Source organism: Crinia signifera, chromosome 6 (assembly GCF_055691185.1).
Source record: "Crinia signifera chromosome 6, ASM5569118v1, whole genome shotgun sequence".
Classification (NCBI taxonomy): Eukaryota; Metazoa; Chordata; class Amphibia; order Anura; family Myobatrachidae; genus Crinia; species Crinia signifera.
In genome coordinates, this window is record NC_139222.1 from 146,060,338 (window position 1) to 146,072,803 (window position 12,466).

General features: G+C 43.9%; 2 protein-coding genes across 2 annotated transcripts in view; one reads left to right on the top strand and one right to left on the bottom strand.

Moving 5' to 3' along the window:
* The window catches only part of IFI35 (interferon induced protein 35), a 77,623-nt gene that overhangs the window by 17,884 nt on the left and 47,273 nt on the right, over window positions 1-12,466 (bottom strand). The window lies entirely within an intron of this gene.
* On the top strand, window positions 1,799-4,988 carry CTNNA1 (catenin alpha 1). The gene has a single exon (XM_083147550.1). It carries the CDS (start codon window positions 2,147-2,149, stop codon window positions 4,853-4,855), a length of 2,709 nt encoding a protein of 902 aa, XP_083003676.1. The 5' UTR covers window positions 1,799-2,146; the 3' UTR covers window positions 4,856-4,988.

A 12,466-nucleotide genomic window follows, 5' to 3' on the forward strand; every position in this document is an offset into this window, starting at 1 on the left:
AGTGTGTACACTCATTATCATTAAGGACACCCTCCCGCATCCTCTCTTCAGATGAGGGAAGTACTTACTAACAATGGCCATGCTGCAGCTGCAGCATGGCCATCGGTCCCCTCACTGTCGCTCCCAAGGAGGGTGTGGACTTGTTTAGTGTGTATGTGGCTTAAGGTAGCTTGTGGGTGTACCTTTATACTGGGTGACATCACCAACCTAATACAGTACTAGATATTCAATGCAAATGATGCAGCAGTTAAGGTCTAGGGCTATTAAAATCAGGGCTTAGGGCCAGATGTATCAAGCTTCAAAAAGTGATAAAATGGAGAGTGATAAACAGCCAGCCAATCAGTTCCTACCTGTCATTTTTTAAACCCAGCTTATAACATGACAGACAGGAGCTGATTGGCTGGTTGGTTATCACTCTCCATTTTATCACTTTTTGAAGCTTGTACATCTGGCCCATAGAATCTTTGGAAAGCCAATACTTTATTTCAACATGTTTTTGTGAAGCCTGAAGCAGCGCTGTTGCTATCTCTGGTCTATTAGCCCCTCTAGCAAGTGTCACAGTTTTCAGGTTACCAGATCAGGCTTGCTCAGTAATGTTAGTAATTCCTAGAAAACAGCTAGGATACATTATTGTGGCTATTGGCTTAAAAATTGAAGCCTCTAGTGCAAGTGTTCTCAAACGTTTTTGAATTATGGTGCCCTCAGAATTTTTTTAGGGTACCCATAGGCCATAATATTGAGAAATTAAAAAAATAGATATTAAAATTAAATAAATTATGTTTAAATGTCATACTTTAGCTCCGTACACATGCACAGATCCCTCAGCACACATCGCTACATACATGCGATGTGCATGCACTGTCTATCTGCGTGGGCGATTGAGATGTTTGAGCCATCGCTATAGAGTGTACACACGGAGCGATCCGTGCTTATTATGTAGACAGATCGCTTGGAGAACAGAAAAAAAAAGCTACGTGTGTATGCAACTTTAGAGTCAGTTATGTGGTGATGGACTTCTGTTTGTCCACATATGTTATGATTGAAAGTCACAAACACTGGTTTTGTATTTTACATTGTTTACATTGTATTTTACATTATTTGTGCTCATGTGAAGTGAGGGTACTGCTCGTGTGAGTTTACATTATAAAGAGGAGCTTTTAATCCGAAACTGAATCCACTGTATGTGAGGGCTGCAGCATACAGATACAACCTGTACAGAGGAAGCTAAACACAGACAGAACTAGATTTATTGAAAACAACTATTTTAAATGCAACAAAAAAAAAAAGCTTTGAATTTTATAATTTCATTTTAATAATTTATAGTGAATAAGCAAGACATGACATAAATCAGATGTACTGTAAGTAAAAACCGTGATGCCCTGTGCTTGCGGGGCTACAAATCCCAGCATAAATGTCCTGTCTTGTACTATAGTTGCAGCACTGTAGCTATCGATGGTTTATGGCCGATGTTTAATAGTTTTACCATCGATGGGGGAGAACCAGATGGTTTCCCACCATCGATGTATAGCTTAAACGAATAGTTCCGTTTTTGCTTTTTCCCTAAAGTGCAGGGACACGGAGCATAGCTCCGCCCCCGACACCCGCGAATCCACGCCCCCGCATTTTGATTGGCCCACAGGCCACTCAATCACAGAAAATGGATGACCATCGATATACAAAACCATCGATGGTCATCCATTGAATAGTTATACACTATCGATGGCCAGTTGCACTTTTGTCATCGATAGCAACCATCGATGGCAAAGGCAACGATGGCCATCCCACCACTGTCACACGACGATACTAGCCGCCCCTTCCTGCTGTGCGCGCCGCTCACATCACTGCACCCCGTCCCCCACCCTGCTGTTACAACACAGCAGCAGCAACAGCCACCGCCCACGGCAGGAATGTGGGCTGCACCCGGGTGGGCGGGAGCGAGAACTAGGTGAGGCGGAAGCCGTGGGCCCAGGGCAGCAGCGTGTACTTCCCGCAGCAGGAGGCAGGACCTATCCCGTGTTATATGCAGCAGCGGCAGTAGCAGGGAGGAGCCCGGAACATTACGTACTTAGACAGCGGGAGCAGCTGCCCCATCATCACAGTACACTAACTTCCTCCCGAGCGGCAGCGGCGCACCCCGGCCACAGCCATGAGCATAAACACGGCCAACATCAACTTCAAGTGGGACCCGAAATGCCTGGAGATCCGTACGCTGGCGGTGGAGCGGCTGCTGGAGCCCCTGGTCACGCAGGTCACCACCCTGGTGAACAGCAGCAACAAGGGCCCGTCCGGCAAGAAAAAGGGTCGCTCCAAGAAGGCCAAGGTGCTGGCAGCCTCCGTTGAACAGGCCACCCAGAACTTCCTGGACAAGGGCGACAAGATCGCCAAGGAGAGCCCGTTCCTGCGGGAGGAGCTGACGGCGGCCGTGGAGGATGTCCGCACGCAGGGCGAGGTGATGCGGTCGGCCTCGGGAGACTTCGCTGATGACCCGTGCTCGTCGGTCAAGCGGGGGAACGTGGTGCGGGCCGCCCGCACCCTGCTCTCCGCGGTCACCCGGCTGCTCATCCTGGCAGACATGGCCGACGTGTACCGGCTGCTGGTGCAGCTGAAGGTGGTGGAGGACGGCATAGGGCGGATGCGCAACGCCGGCACCGAGCAGGACCTGGGAATCCAGTACAAAGCCCTCAAGGCAGAGGTGGACAAGCTGCACGCCATGACGGCAAAGCGGCAGCAGGAGCTGAAGGACGTGGGCCAGAGGGACCAGATGGCCGCGGCCCGGGGCATCCTGCAGAAGAACATCCCCATCCTGTACACCGCCTCCCAGGCCTGCCTGCAGCACCCCGATGTGGCGGCCTACAAGGCCAACAGAGACTTGATCTACAAGCAGCTCCAGCAGGCGGTCACTGGCATCTCCAATGCAGCTCAGGCCACATCTTCCGAGGAGGTGTCCGCACAGCATGGAGGTGAGCTGGCTATTGCCCTCAATAACTTTGACAAACAGATCATTGTGGACCCCCAGGGTTTCACAGAGGAAAGGTTCAGGCCATCCCTGGAGGAACGGCTAGAGAGCATCATCAGCGGTGCTGCCCTGATGGCCGACTCCACCTGTACCCGTGATGACCGCCGAGAGCGCATAGTGGCAGAGTGTAATTCGGTGAGGCAGGCCTTGCAAGATCTCCTCTCTGAGTACATGGGCAATGCTGGTCGCAAAGAAAGAAGTGATGCCCTCAATGCTGCCATAGATAAAATGACCAGGAAGACCAGAGACCTGCGCAGGCAGCTGCGTAAAGCAGTCATGGACCATGTTTCTGACTCTTTTCTTGAAACCAACGTGCCTCTGCTTGTTTTGATTGAAGCTGCCAAGAATGGGAATGAAAAAGAAGTCAAGGAGTATGCACAAGTTTTTCGTGAACATGCAACTAAATTAATTGAGGTGGCCAACTTGGCATGCTCCATCTCCAACAATGAGGATGGTGTTAAAATTGTCCGAATGTCTGCAAACCAACTTGAAGCCCTTTGCCCTCAGGTCATAAATGCAGCTTTAGCCTTAGCAGCCAAGCCCCATAGTAAAGTCGCTTTGGATAACATGGACATTTACAAAGATCAGTGGGAAAGGCAAGTTTGTATCCTAACAGATGCTGTTGATGATATTACTTCTATCGATGACTTTCTGGCGGTCTCAGAAAATCACATTTTGGAAGATGTCAATAAGTGTGTGATAGCTCTCCAGGAAAGAGATGTTGATGGACTAGATCGCACTGCAGGCGCCATACGTGGCCGTGCCGCAAGAGTGATGCATGTTGTCACTTTAGAAATGGATAACTACGAAGCCGGCATCTACACAGAACGGGTGATTGAAGCCACCAAACTCTTGGCAGATACGGTTATGCCACGCTTCGCAGAGCAAGTTGAAGCTGCTGCCAGTTCGCTTAGTGGAGAGTCCAATCAACCAGTGGATGAAAATGAATTCATTGATGCTTCTAGGCTGGTGTATGATGGCATCCGTGACATCCGTAAAGCGGTGTTAATGATCAGAACGCCAGAAGAATTGGATGACTCTGATTTTGAGACAGAGGACTTTGATGTGAGAAGCCGCACTAGTGTCCAGACCGAAGATGATCAGCTGATTGCTGGGCAAAGTGCTAGAGCGCTCATGGCTCAGCTTCCTCAAGAACAAAAAGAAAAGATTGCGGAACAGGTTGCAAGCTTCCAGGAAGAAAAGAGTAAGCTGGATGCTGAAGTCTCCAAATGGGATGACAATGGCAATGACATCATTGTTTTGGCTAAGCAGATGTGCATGATAATGATGGAGATGACTGACTTTACTAGGGGGAAAGGACCTCTGAAAAATGCATCTGATGTCATTGGCGCTGCTAAGAAAATTGCAGAAGCTGGTTCCCGAATGGACAAATTGGGACGTACTATTGCTGACCACTGCCCTGACTCTGCATGTAAACAAGACCTGTTGGCTTATTTGCAACGCATTGCCTTATACTGCCACCAGTTAAATATTTGCAGCAAAGTTAAAGCTGAAGTGCAGAATCTTGGTGGTGAGTTGGTTGTCTCTGGCGCAGATAGTGCCATGTCTCTGATCCAAGCTGCCAAGAATTTAATGAATGCTGTCGTGCAAACCGTTAAAGCCTCTTATGTGGCCTCTACAAAGTATCAGAAGTCCCAGGGCATGGCGTCTTTAAACCTCCCTGCTGTCTCATGGAAAATGAAGGCCCCAGAAAAAAAGCCCCTTGTCAAGAGAGAAAAGCAGGATGAGACCCAAACTAAAATAAAGCGGGCATCCCAGAAGAAACACGTCAACCCCGTACAGGCTCTTAGTGAATTTAAAGCCATGGAGAGTATATAAAGACCTTTTACAGTTGCTATTTCCTGCTTTACACTGCTTCCAGATACTGACTCAGAACGAACTAACACCCAGTGTTCATTTCCACTGCCAGCATTAATCAAATGCAGCATTTGCTAAGCCATGTATGTCTGCCCCCCCCTCCCCCCTTTTTTTTTTCCTGGCTGTTTAACATTACTATATGCGACCACCAAAGGTGATATTTCTCAGTCTATGCATTTAATCCTAACTTGGGGGTGAACTCTAGCTAAATCATTTTTGCCCCTAATTCACCTCTGACCTATTTAAATCTGGAGGTCCTGAGTGGATTTATCAATGTTAGGGGTAAAAAATAATTTAGCTGAAATTCCCCTTTTAAATTCAGCATGCATTGTATTAACCACAAATTTCCAAATAAGTATATAACTATATATTATTGAATTCTGACTGTTTAAATATATACTGCACATAACCTATATGACACGCTGAGTTTAAATCCTAAGAATATAAAATGTGAGAATTTAGCAAGCTTGGACTGAAATATTACACCTATCAATTTATTCAATAAGATGCATATTGCGTAACACTAATCAGCTTCTTCTGTGAACATGGGAGAGGTGTACAATAATGCGCTCTTACTAGAGTATAATACATTTTTAATTGCTGTTTTCTTTTCTGCAGTTTCATATTGTATGATTGATTTGGTTTTAACACTGCAGTGTGTTTAATTTGAATTAAGCTTTAGTTGCTGGAAACACTTCATGGTTATTTTATGTAGCTAGGTCACCTGACACCTGGTATTATTGATATTGTAGATCTGATAAGTCAGTGGTTGGCCTTAGTGATTTGGAGCTTATTTCTTTCAGAGGCCGGGCAGGAGGGCAGTTCCTTTTCTGGATTTTCACTTAGAGACTAACGATGGCAGGCAGTATAATTTAATTTTACATGCAAGATTTTAAGGGTGTTTGCACAAATTGTAACAATGATTTTTCTCTAACAAACCAAATCTTTTTTCAGCTTGTGACAGATTTATGCATAAAAGACCCCATACTGTGATCATTTACGATGCGTAGCTACTCCACTTTTTCTTTTAGTGCTACGTTGCAAGTGCTTCCTCCCTGTAACAGCCTTATATTAGGATTGTCTGTTTTCAAGGGCTATTTTGTAGGCATAGAATTTACTTTTGTTGCATTCTCTTTATGAACCAAAGGTGGTTTGTTTTGGTGTTTTTTCCATTTAAGGTGTTTTAAAAAGTTCATAATGTAGTTTTGCTAAGGTACCTATTACTTATACATTACTGAGGCAAACATTTTTGTGGGCTGAACCAAGGTTGATAAATGATTCACTGAGGTGTGAGGCACAGTGACACCAGCCTCATGCCTCAGTGGTGTCTTTCTTCCTTAGTAAATTTATTGCTCTCTCAAAAAACTTTGCTTCAGCCCACAAAACATTTCTTTATGGTTATTGCAGTAGGTATATGTAAAAGGGAATGTATGTCAAGGGACACTTATTCCTAAATCATCTCCCACCACCCATCATCCCGAAGAGGCACTACAAGTATGAGATCTCCCTCCCTCAGGGCTCTGGTGTAGATTCCAGTTGATGATTCATGCTAATTTTGAATAGTTTTGTTTTAGATGGTAACTGTAGCTCAGGTGCTCAATGTATCCCACAATTTAACCTGTTATTTTGGTGACTAGGTCCATGACTGCTTTCTGAAACCTCTTTGTGCGTTATTGATTGCAGCCTTGTCCCACCAGAAAAACTGTCCCAGGCTTATTTTAGGTGCATTTTATTTTCATCAAAGGTGAACTTTTGATTTCCCTTTTTTCACATTAGTTTGAGTTCTCATGCTTGTGTGTGACCAGGGAATGTACCACTTGAAAGCTGTGCTGAGCTAAAATAACTTGTAACAGCTTCTAACCACTTGGGTTTAAGTTCAGCTGATAACCTAATTAAGCGTGTCTATTTATATTTCCTTTCTTTGTCACATTGAATTGAGTTTGGAGCTGTAATCCTGTGTTACTTTTTTATAACTTCAAGTGCTTTGTAGATTTTTCATATCTTTGCAAAGGCTCAAGGTTTTACCATATTTAGGGGGTTTTTTTGTATTACAATAAATTTTGATTTTACTTAAAAGAAAGTGTACATTCTGGATTTATTTATTCAAATAGTGATGTGTAACTGATGCAGATGTCTCTTTTTAAAAGTATTAAGTAATTGAAATTTGTTAGCATCCACTTAATTTTGGTAGCATCACTTGATCAATTCCATCTCAGGATTTTAAATGTAGCTTTGGTAACAACCCTGCAAGATCAAGACTCTGAACTAGTGTCCACACAAAGTGGTAAGTTACGTTTATATTTATGATGCTAATTCGTTACTAGAAAGTCACCCTGCAGCAAATTCACACATGTCATGTTAAGGGATCAGTATGAAATCCTGGCGGTAGAAATACCGACGCCGGAATCCCGATCGCCGCAATGCCGACAAGGGGGTTGGCGGGGTTCGCTCGCTGCGTAGCGAGCCCAGGAGGGGCACCCATAGAGGGAGTGCTGGCATTGCGGCGGTCAGGATTCTGGCGTCAGTATTTCCACCGCATCCCCATGTTAGACTGTGTGTGTATGTGGTTCTAAACAAAATAGAACCACGCTAAAGGAAGTATATTGATTATAGATGCCTGAATGGAGAAATGGTGATTTCAGGGGTGCCGTACAGTTTCCCGACAGTCTGGATCCAGACAGTCAAAACCCCGACACAAGGGTCCCGACGGCCACCGGCTATTCTCCCTCGTGGGGGTCCACGACCCCCATAGAGGGAGAATAGAATAGGTAGTGAGCTGGCGAGCCCGCAAGGGGCATTGTTGCGCTTGCCATGCTGTCTGAGTCGGGCTAATGACTGCCGGGACCACATACCACACCAGATTTCAGGGCATTTTCTAAGCAATCTCACCCTAGATCATTTAAAAAAAAAAAAAATGCCCCTACATTGCTCCGTGTGTAAGGGCCATAGTGATTAATATCCAGCATGCTGTATAAATCTATTTAATCGCCAGGCAGGGCCAGTGTTCTCACATAGGGGGTTATTCTGATTCATTCGGAAAGGCACAATCATTCTGTTATGGACAAAACAATATGCAATGCAGGTGGGGCTGATGTAACATGTGCAGAGAGTTAGATTTGGGGGGGGGGGTGTACTTTAAACTGATATCTTTATTGCAGCCAGTATTTTTACCCTGCACAGAAACAAAACACCCAAATCTAACTCTCTGCACATGTTACCTCAGTCCCACCTGCAGTTCAGATGGTTTTGTCCATCTTTCTTGTTACCCAGTTTGTTTTATCACTGTCTACTATTGTAAAGAGCAACAGAATCTGCTGCGCTATATAAGAAACTCAATTACTAAACGAAAACTAAATTAGAGAGTGATTGTGCCTTTCCAAGTTAATCATAATAACCCCCATAGTGCTGACACATTGCTGGGAGCTGAATGATCTAGCATTTCTCAGAACACTCAGCACATCTCCCTGTTTGTAGGCCTCTTAAAGGATGGTGTATGTTCTGTCATAATTTTGGCACACATGTTGATACTGATAATGTGGTCAGCGTTTGTGTCAGCATGCTTCGAATGTAGACAAAACCTCCCCGGTTGACTTGCCTGGTATGGTGGCTTCAGCTGTGACTTCTGGTAGATCTAGTGGCACGTGGTGGAGAGCATGTCTATACTCTAAAACAGGCATGTCCAAGCTGTGGCCCTTCAGCTGTTGTGAAACTACATATCCCAGCATGCCTTGCCATAGTTGTAGCATTCCCTAATAACACAACTGTGGCAAGGCATGATGGGACTTGTAGTTTCACAACAGCTGGAGGGGCCATAGTTTGGACCTGTCTGCTCTAAAACTTCCTCTAATGCCGAAGCTCTCCTCCCACAGCCAAACTCTCTGAAACAACTATGTGCCAAATGTTGGTGTTTTACAAGCAGACCTCCTGCACACTGTGACCAATTCAATGTTGACTTTTTGATGTCCTAATTTTGACTTTCTGCTCTAAACACTGAATTTTAAGTTTTATACATGCTAGCCCACCTAGTGCTCTGGAACGATATATCCCAGAATACCCTGCTGCACTGATTGACCTTTTTTCATTATTTTTTTTAATGGCACAGCTTGCCTACCCCTGGCCTAAGACAATGGTTCACTTCTCCAGTCCCTGGTTTTAAGGCTATCCATGCTTAGGAACAGGTATTTGAATCAATCTGACCAATGCAATAATTATGTTGCCAATACAGCTTATAAAACTCCCAAGAACTTGGAGGGTGTGAGGTCTGGACTTCGGAGAACACTACTCTATCACACTTGTAACATGATCACATCTTGTACGTAAATGATAATTTTTGCATTTGGAAAAAGTTTATATATGATATTTATATTATACACTGAATCCAACGTGAACTATTATGTTCAATGTTCATGAAGCCACCATGGTGTGTTTTTTATTTTATTTTTTTATTTTTTAATAACTGTATATACAGTTGTCTTTTCAGAAGGGTATGGATCAAAGGGTCGACGGCACTAAGGTAGACTTGCATTGGAACGACATGAGCCAATGTCGACACATAGGAAGAGTGACATGGGCTAGGTCAACATGGGGTTTTCCACGTTTTTATCAAAGAAAGTCGACATTATGATGCTTTGGGCATTGTGCCTCGCTACACTCTTCACACTATTTTATTCTCAAAACCACAGCCTAGTGCAGTGGTGTCAAACTCCTTGCCCTCCAGCTGTTGTGAAACTACACATCCCAGCATGCCCTGCAACAGTTTTAGCAATCTATTATCTATAAACTCTGCGGCCACAACAGCTGGAGGTCCATGAGTTTGACACCACTGCCCTAGTGGAAGGTAGGGCATAAAGGGGCAGATGTATTAAGCCTTAACAAGAGATAAATGCAAGGATGATAAAGAGAGATAAACATCCAGCCAATCACCTGCTAACTGTCATATTACAGGCTGTGTTTGAAAAAAAGTCAGTAAGGAACTGATTGGCTGGACGTTTATCTCTCTTTATCACCCTTGCATTTATTTCTTGTTAAGGCTTAATACATCTGCCCCAAAATACCAACTGTCTGCTCTAAAAAAAAAAGTGAAATACCCCAAGTCTACCTAAGTGCTGTTGACCTAATGACCGTCCATATACCGTGCAGACCACTTATGTCCACACTGTTTTTAGCTAGGTGTATGCACGTTCTCAGTTATATTCATTCCTGAGCTTTTGCCAATTCCTATTTGAGTGCTTAAGTGAAGAATGTCAGCTATGTAGCCCCTTATCAGTGGGAATGCTGTGACAAGCCCTTTATGTGAGCTGGGTAATATGACGCTGCACAGCAAGTAAAAAGGGGCCTTTTTGATTCCAGGAACTGAATAAGGGACACGCCCGCATGTCTGAGGATAGATGTAATTGTTTAGCAAAGTAGAACAATAGGGCCTTTGGCGTTAGCTAGATTTAGTATACACATCTACTGGTCAGTCTGATATATGTAAAGATGTTTGTATGTAGAAGTGTTGTCCAATAAGCATCACAAGCCCTGTACACACTGGGCGATAACTCATTTTAGTCCATCTGAGCAATATCTCTCAATTACCCAGCGTGTACTCTGTTCATCACAACTGTAGATGCACACTCCTGCAGGTCGTTAAGGCCCCCTCCGTCATTTGTGCATGCATAGATGGAGCATTAATGAGGGCCAAGGGGGTATACACTTGCTGATGCTGGACCGCGCCAGGTCACTGCTGCCGCTGATATTGGTGGCAGTGGGGATACTACTGTGTACACACACCTTCAGGGGTAAACTTACTAAGATAGGATGTTGCCCATAGCAACCATATTATATTTATTACTTTAACATTGAGAGCTACCAACAGTTAATGTTTTCCAGACAACCAAGCAGCTGCACAGGTGCACTCATTACTCAGACACATTTTAATTGATCCACATGTGGAGCTCATTACTTCACTTGTGATTCTGTGAGGAGATCTGGAAAACATGCACTGTTGGTAGCTCTCAAGGACAGGCGTTGGCTACCCCAGTTTTAGAACATAATAGAATCTGGTTCCTAAGGGCAATATCCCATCTAAAATAGAACTCCCATGTTAGTAATTTACCCTTTAGAACGCTTCTGTAAACTTCCAGATTTTGGAGGTTGCTCCTTAAGGGGCATACACATGGGGTGATTTCAGCCTGCTTTCTACGCAATCTGTCTAGATTGCCTAGAAACTAAGTATAAATCGAACCATGTCATGTGTATGCACATGAGCGATAGTGGTCCTGCACATCTCCATCGCCCGCTCAGATCTTGACTCTAGATCTAGTCTATTCTCCCATACACACATCACTATGAGCAGTTTAATATTTAAGATGCCCAACCTTGTCTCTTGCTATAAATAGCTTACTGCACACGGGATGTGCACTGATTGGATAACACTCTGCAGGTGCATACACACTATTCACTCCATGAGCAATATCGTCAACTACATATCCCTTGAACTCCCTAGCTAACTATATAGGGCATACACTCTGAACTATCCCATTAACACTATCATTCATTATTTAGATTGTTCAATTATTTTCTTTCTTTTCTTTGTTTGGGGGTGGGGGTGTGGAATTGCTTGTGACTAACTGCATACCATTGTGCAAGGTTTGTTGTTAATCATCAGCCTGAAACTATCTGATACAGCTGCTCAGCCCTGAGGAAACTGACACATTCCCAAATAAGGTAGTCTGTGTGGCTTATCACAAGCTGCCCTCCACTGCAGACACTATCTATTTAACCCATGGTGTTCCCTATGGGAAACCTGCTTTTATCCAGCTGTGATTCTGAAAAACTAGTGAGCATATTACTGAAGTTTTTTGTTTTCTATTTAGTAGACTATATAGTCCACAGCAGTTGTGCTGTGATTAAGAAAAGGGGTTGATGTATCATGTCGTAAAGTGTAAAAATGCACTGGTTTCTATGATCAACTTAACTGCTTGATGCATCAACCCCTATAGTAACATAACATTTGACAGCAAATAACCATTGGCCCATTTAGTATGCCCATAGATACACACACACACACGTTAATATTTGACAGGAGCCAATTAGCATACCAGTTAAATTTTGGAATGTAGGAAGATAGTGGAGTACCTAGATGGAACCCATGCAAGGATGGGGAGAATACACAAACTCCACAAAGGGTAATTGCGGGAATTTACTCCATGACATCAGTACTGAGGCAGTAATGTTGTTAGCCATTACATCATCCGTACTGCACAAACTAATACCTAGAATGTGACAATCTTTAGTGCGCTACATAGATTAGTGTCTGAAGACACTGGATTGGTACAGGAGGTTAACTGGGATTGTGACACTTGTGAGTATGTTGATCACATTATAATGGTGGTGTTTTGCAAACACTGGTGCAATACTACTAATGCTGGCCACACATCAGACCAACTTCATACCTCCCAACATGACCCTCTCCAGGAGGGACACATTGCTTTGTTTCTGGACTTCCTCTTAATCTATGATTGCCGTCACCTGTGTTGAAGCACCTTTCTTATCAATTAACCTGTTTAAAACAGGTGATGGCAATCATAC

Coding starts and splice junctions, on each gene's coding strand:
- CTNNA1 (XM_083147550.1), top strand. CDS start 2,147: ATGAGCATAAACACGGCCAACATCAACTTCAAGTGGGACCCGAAATGC.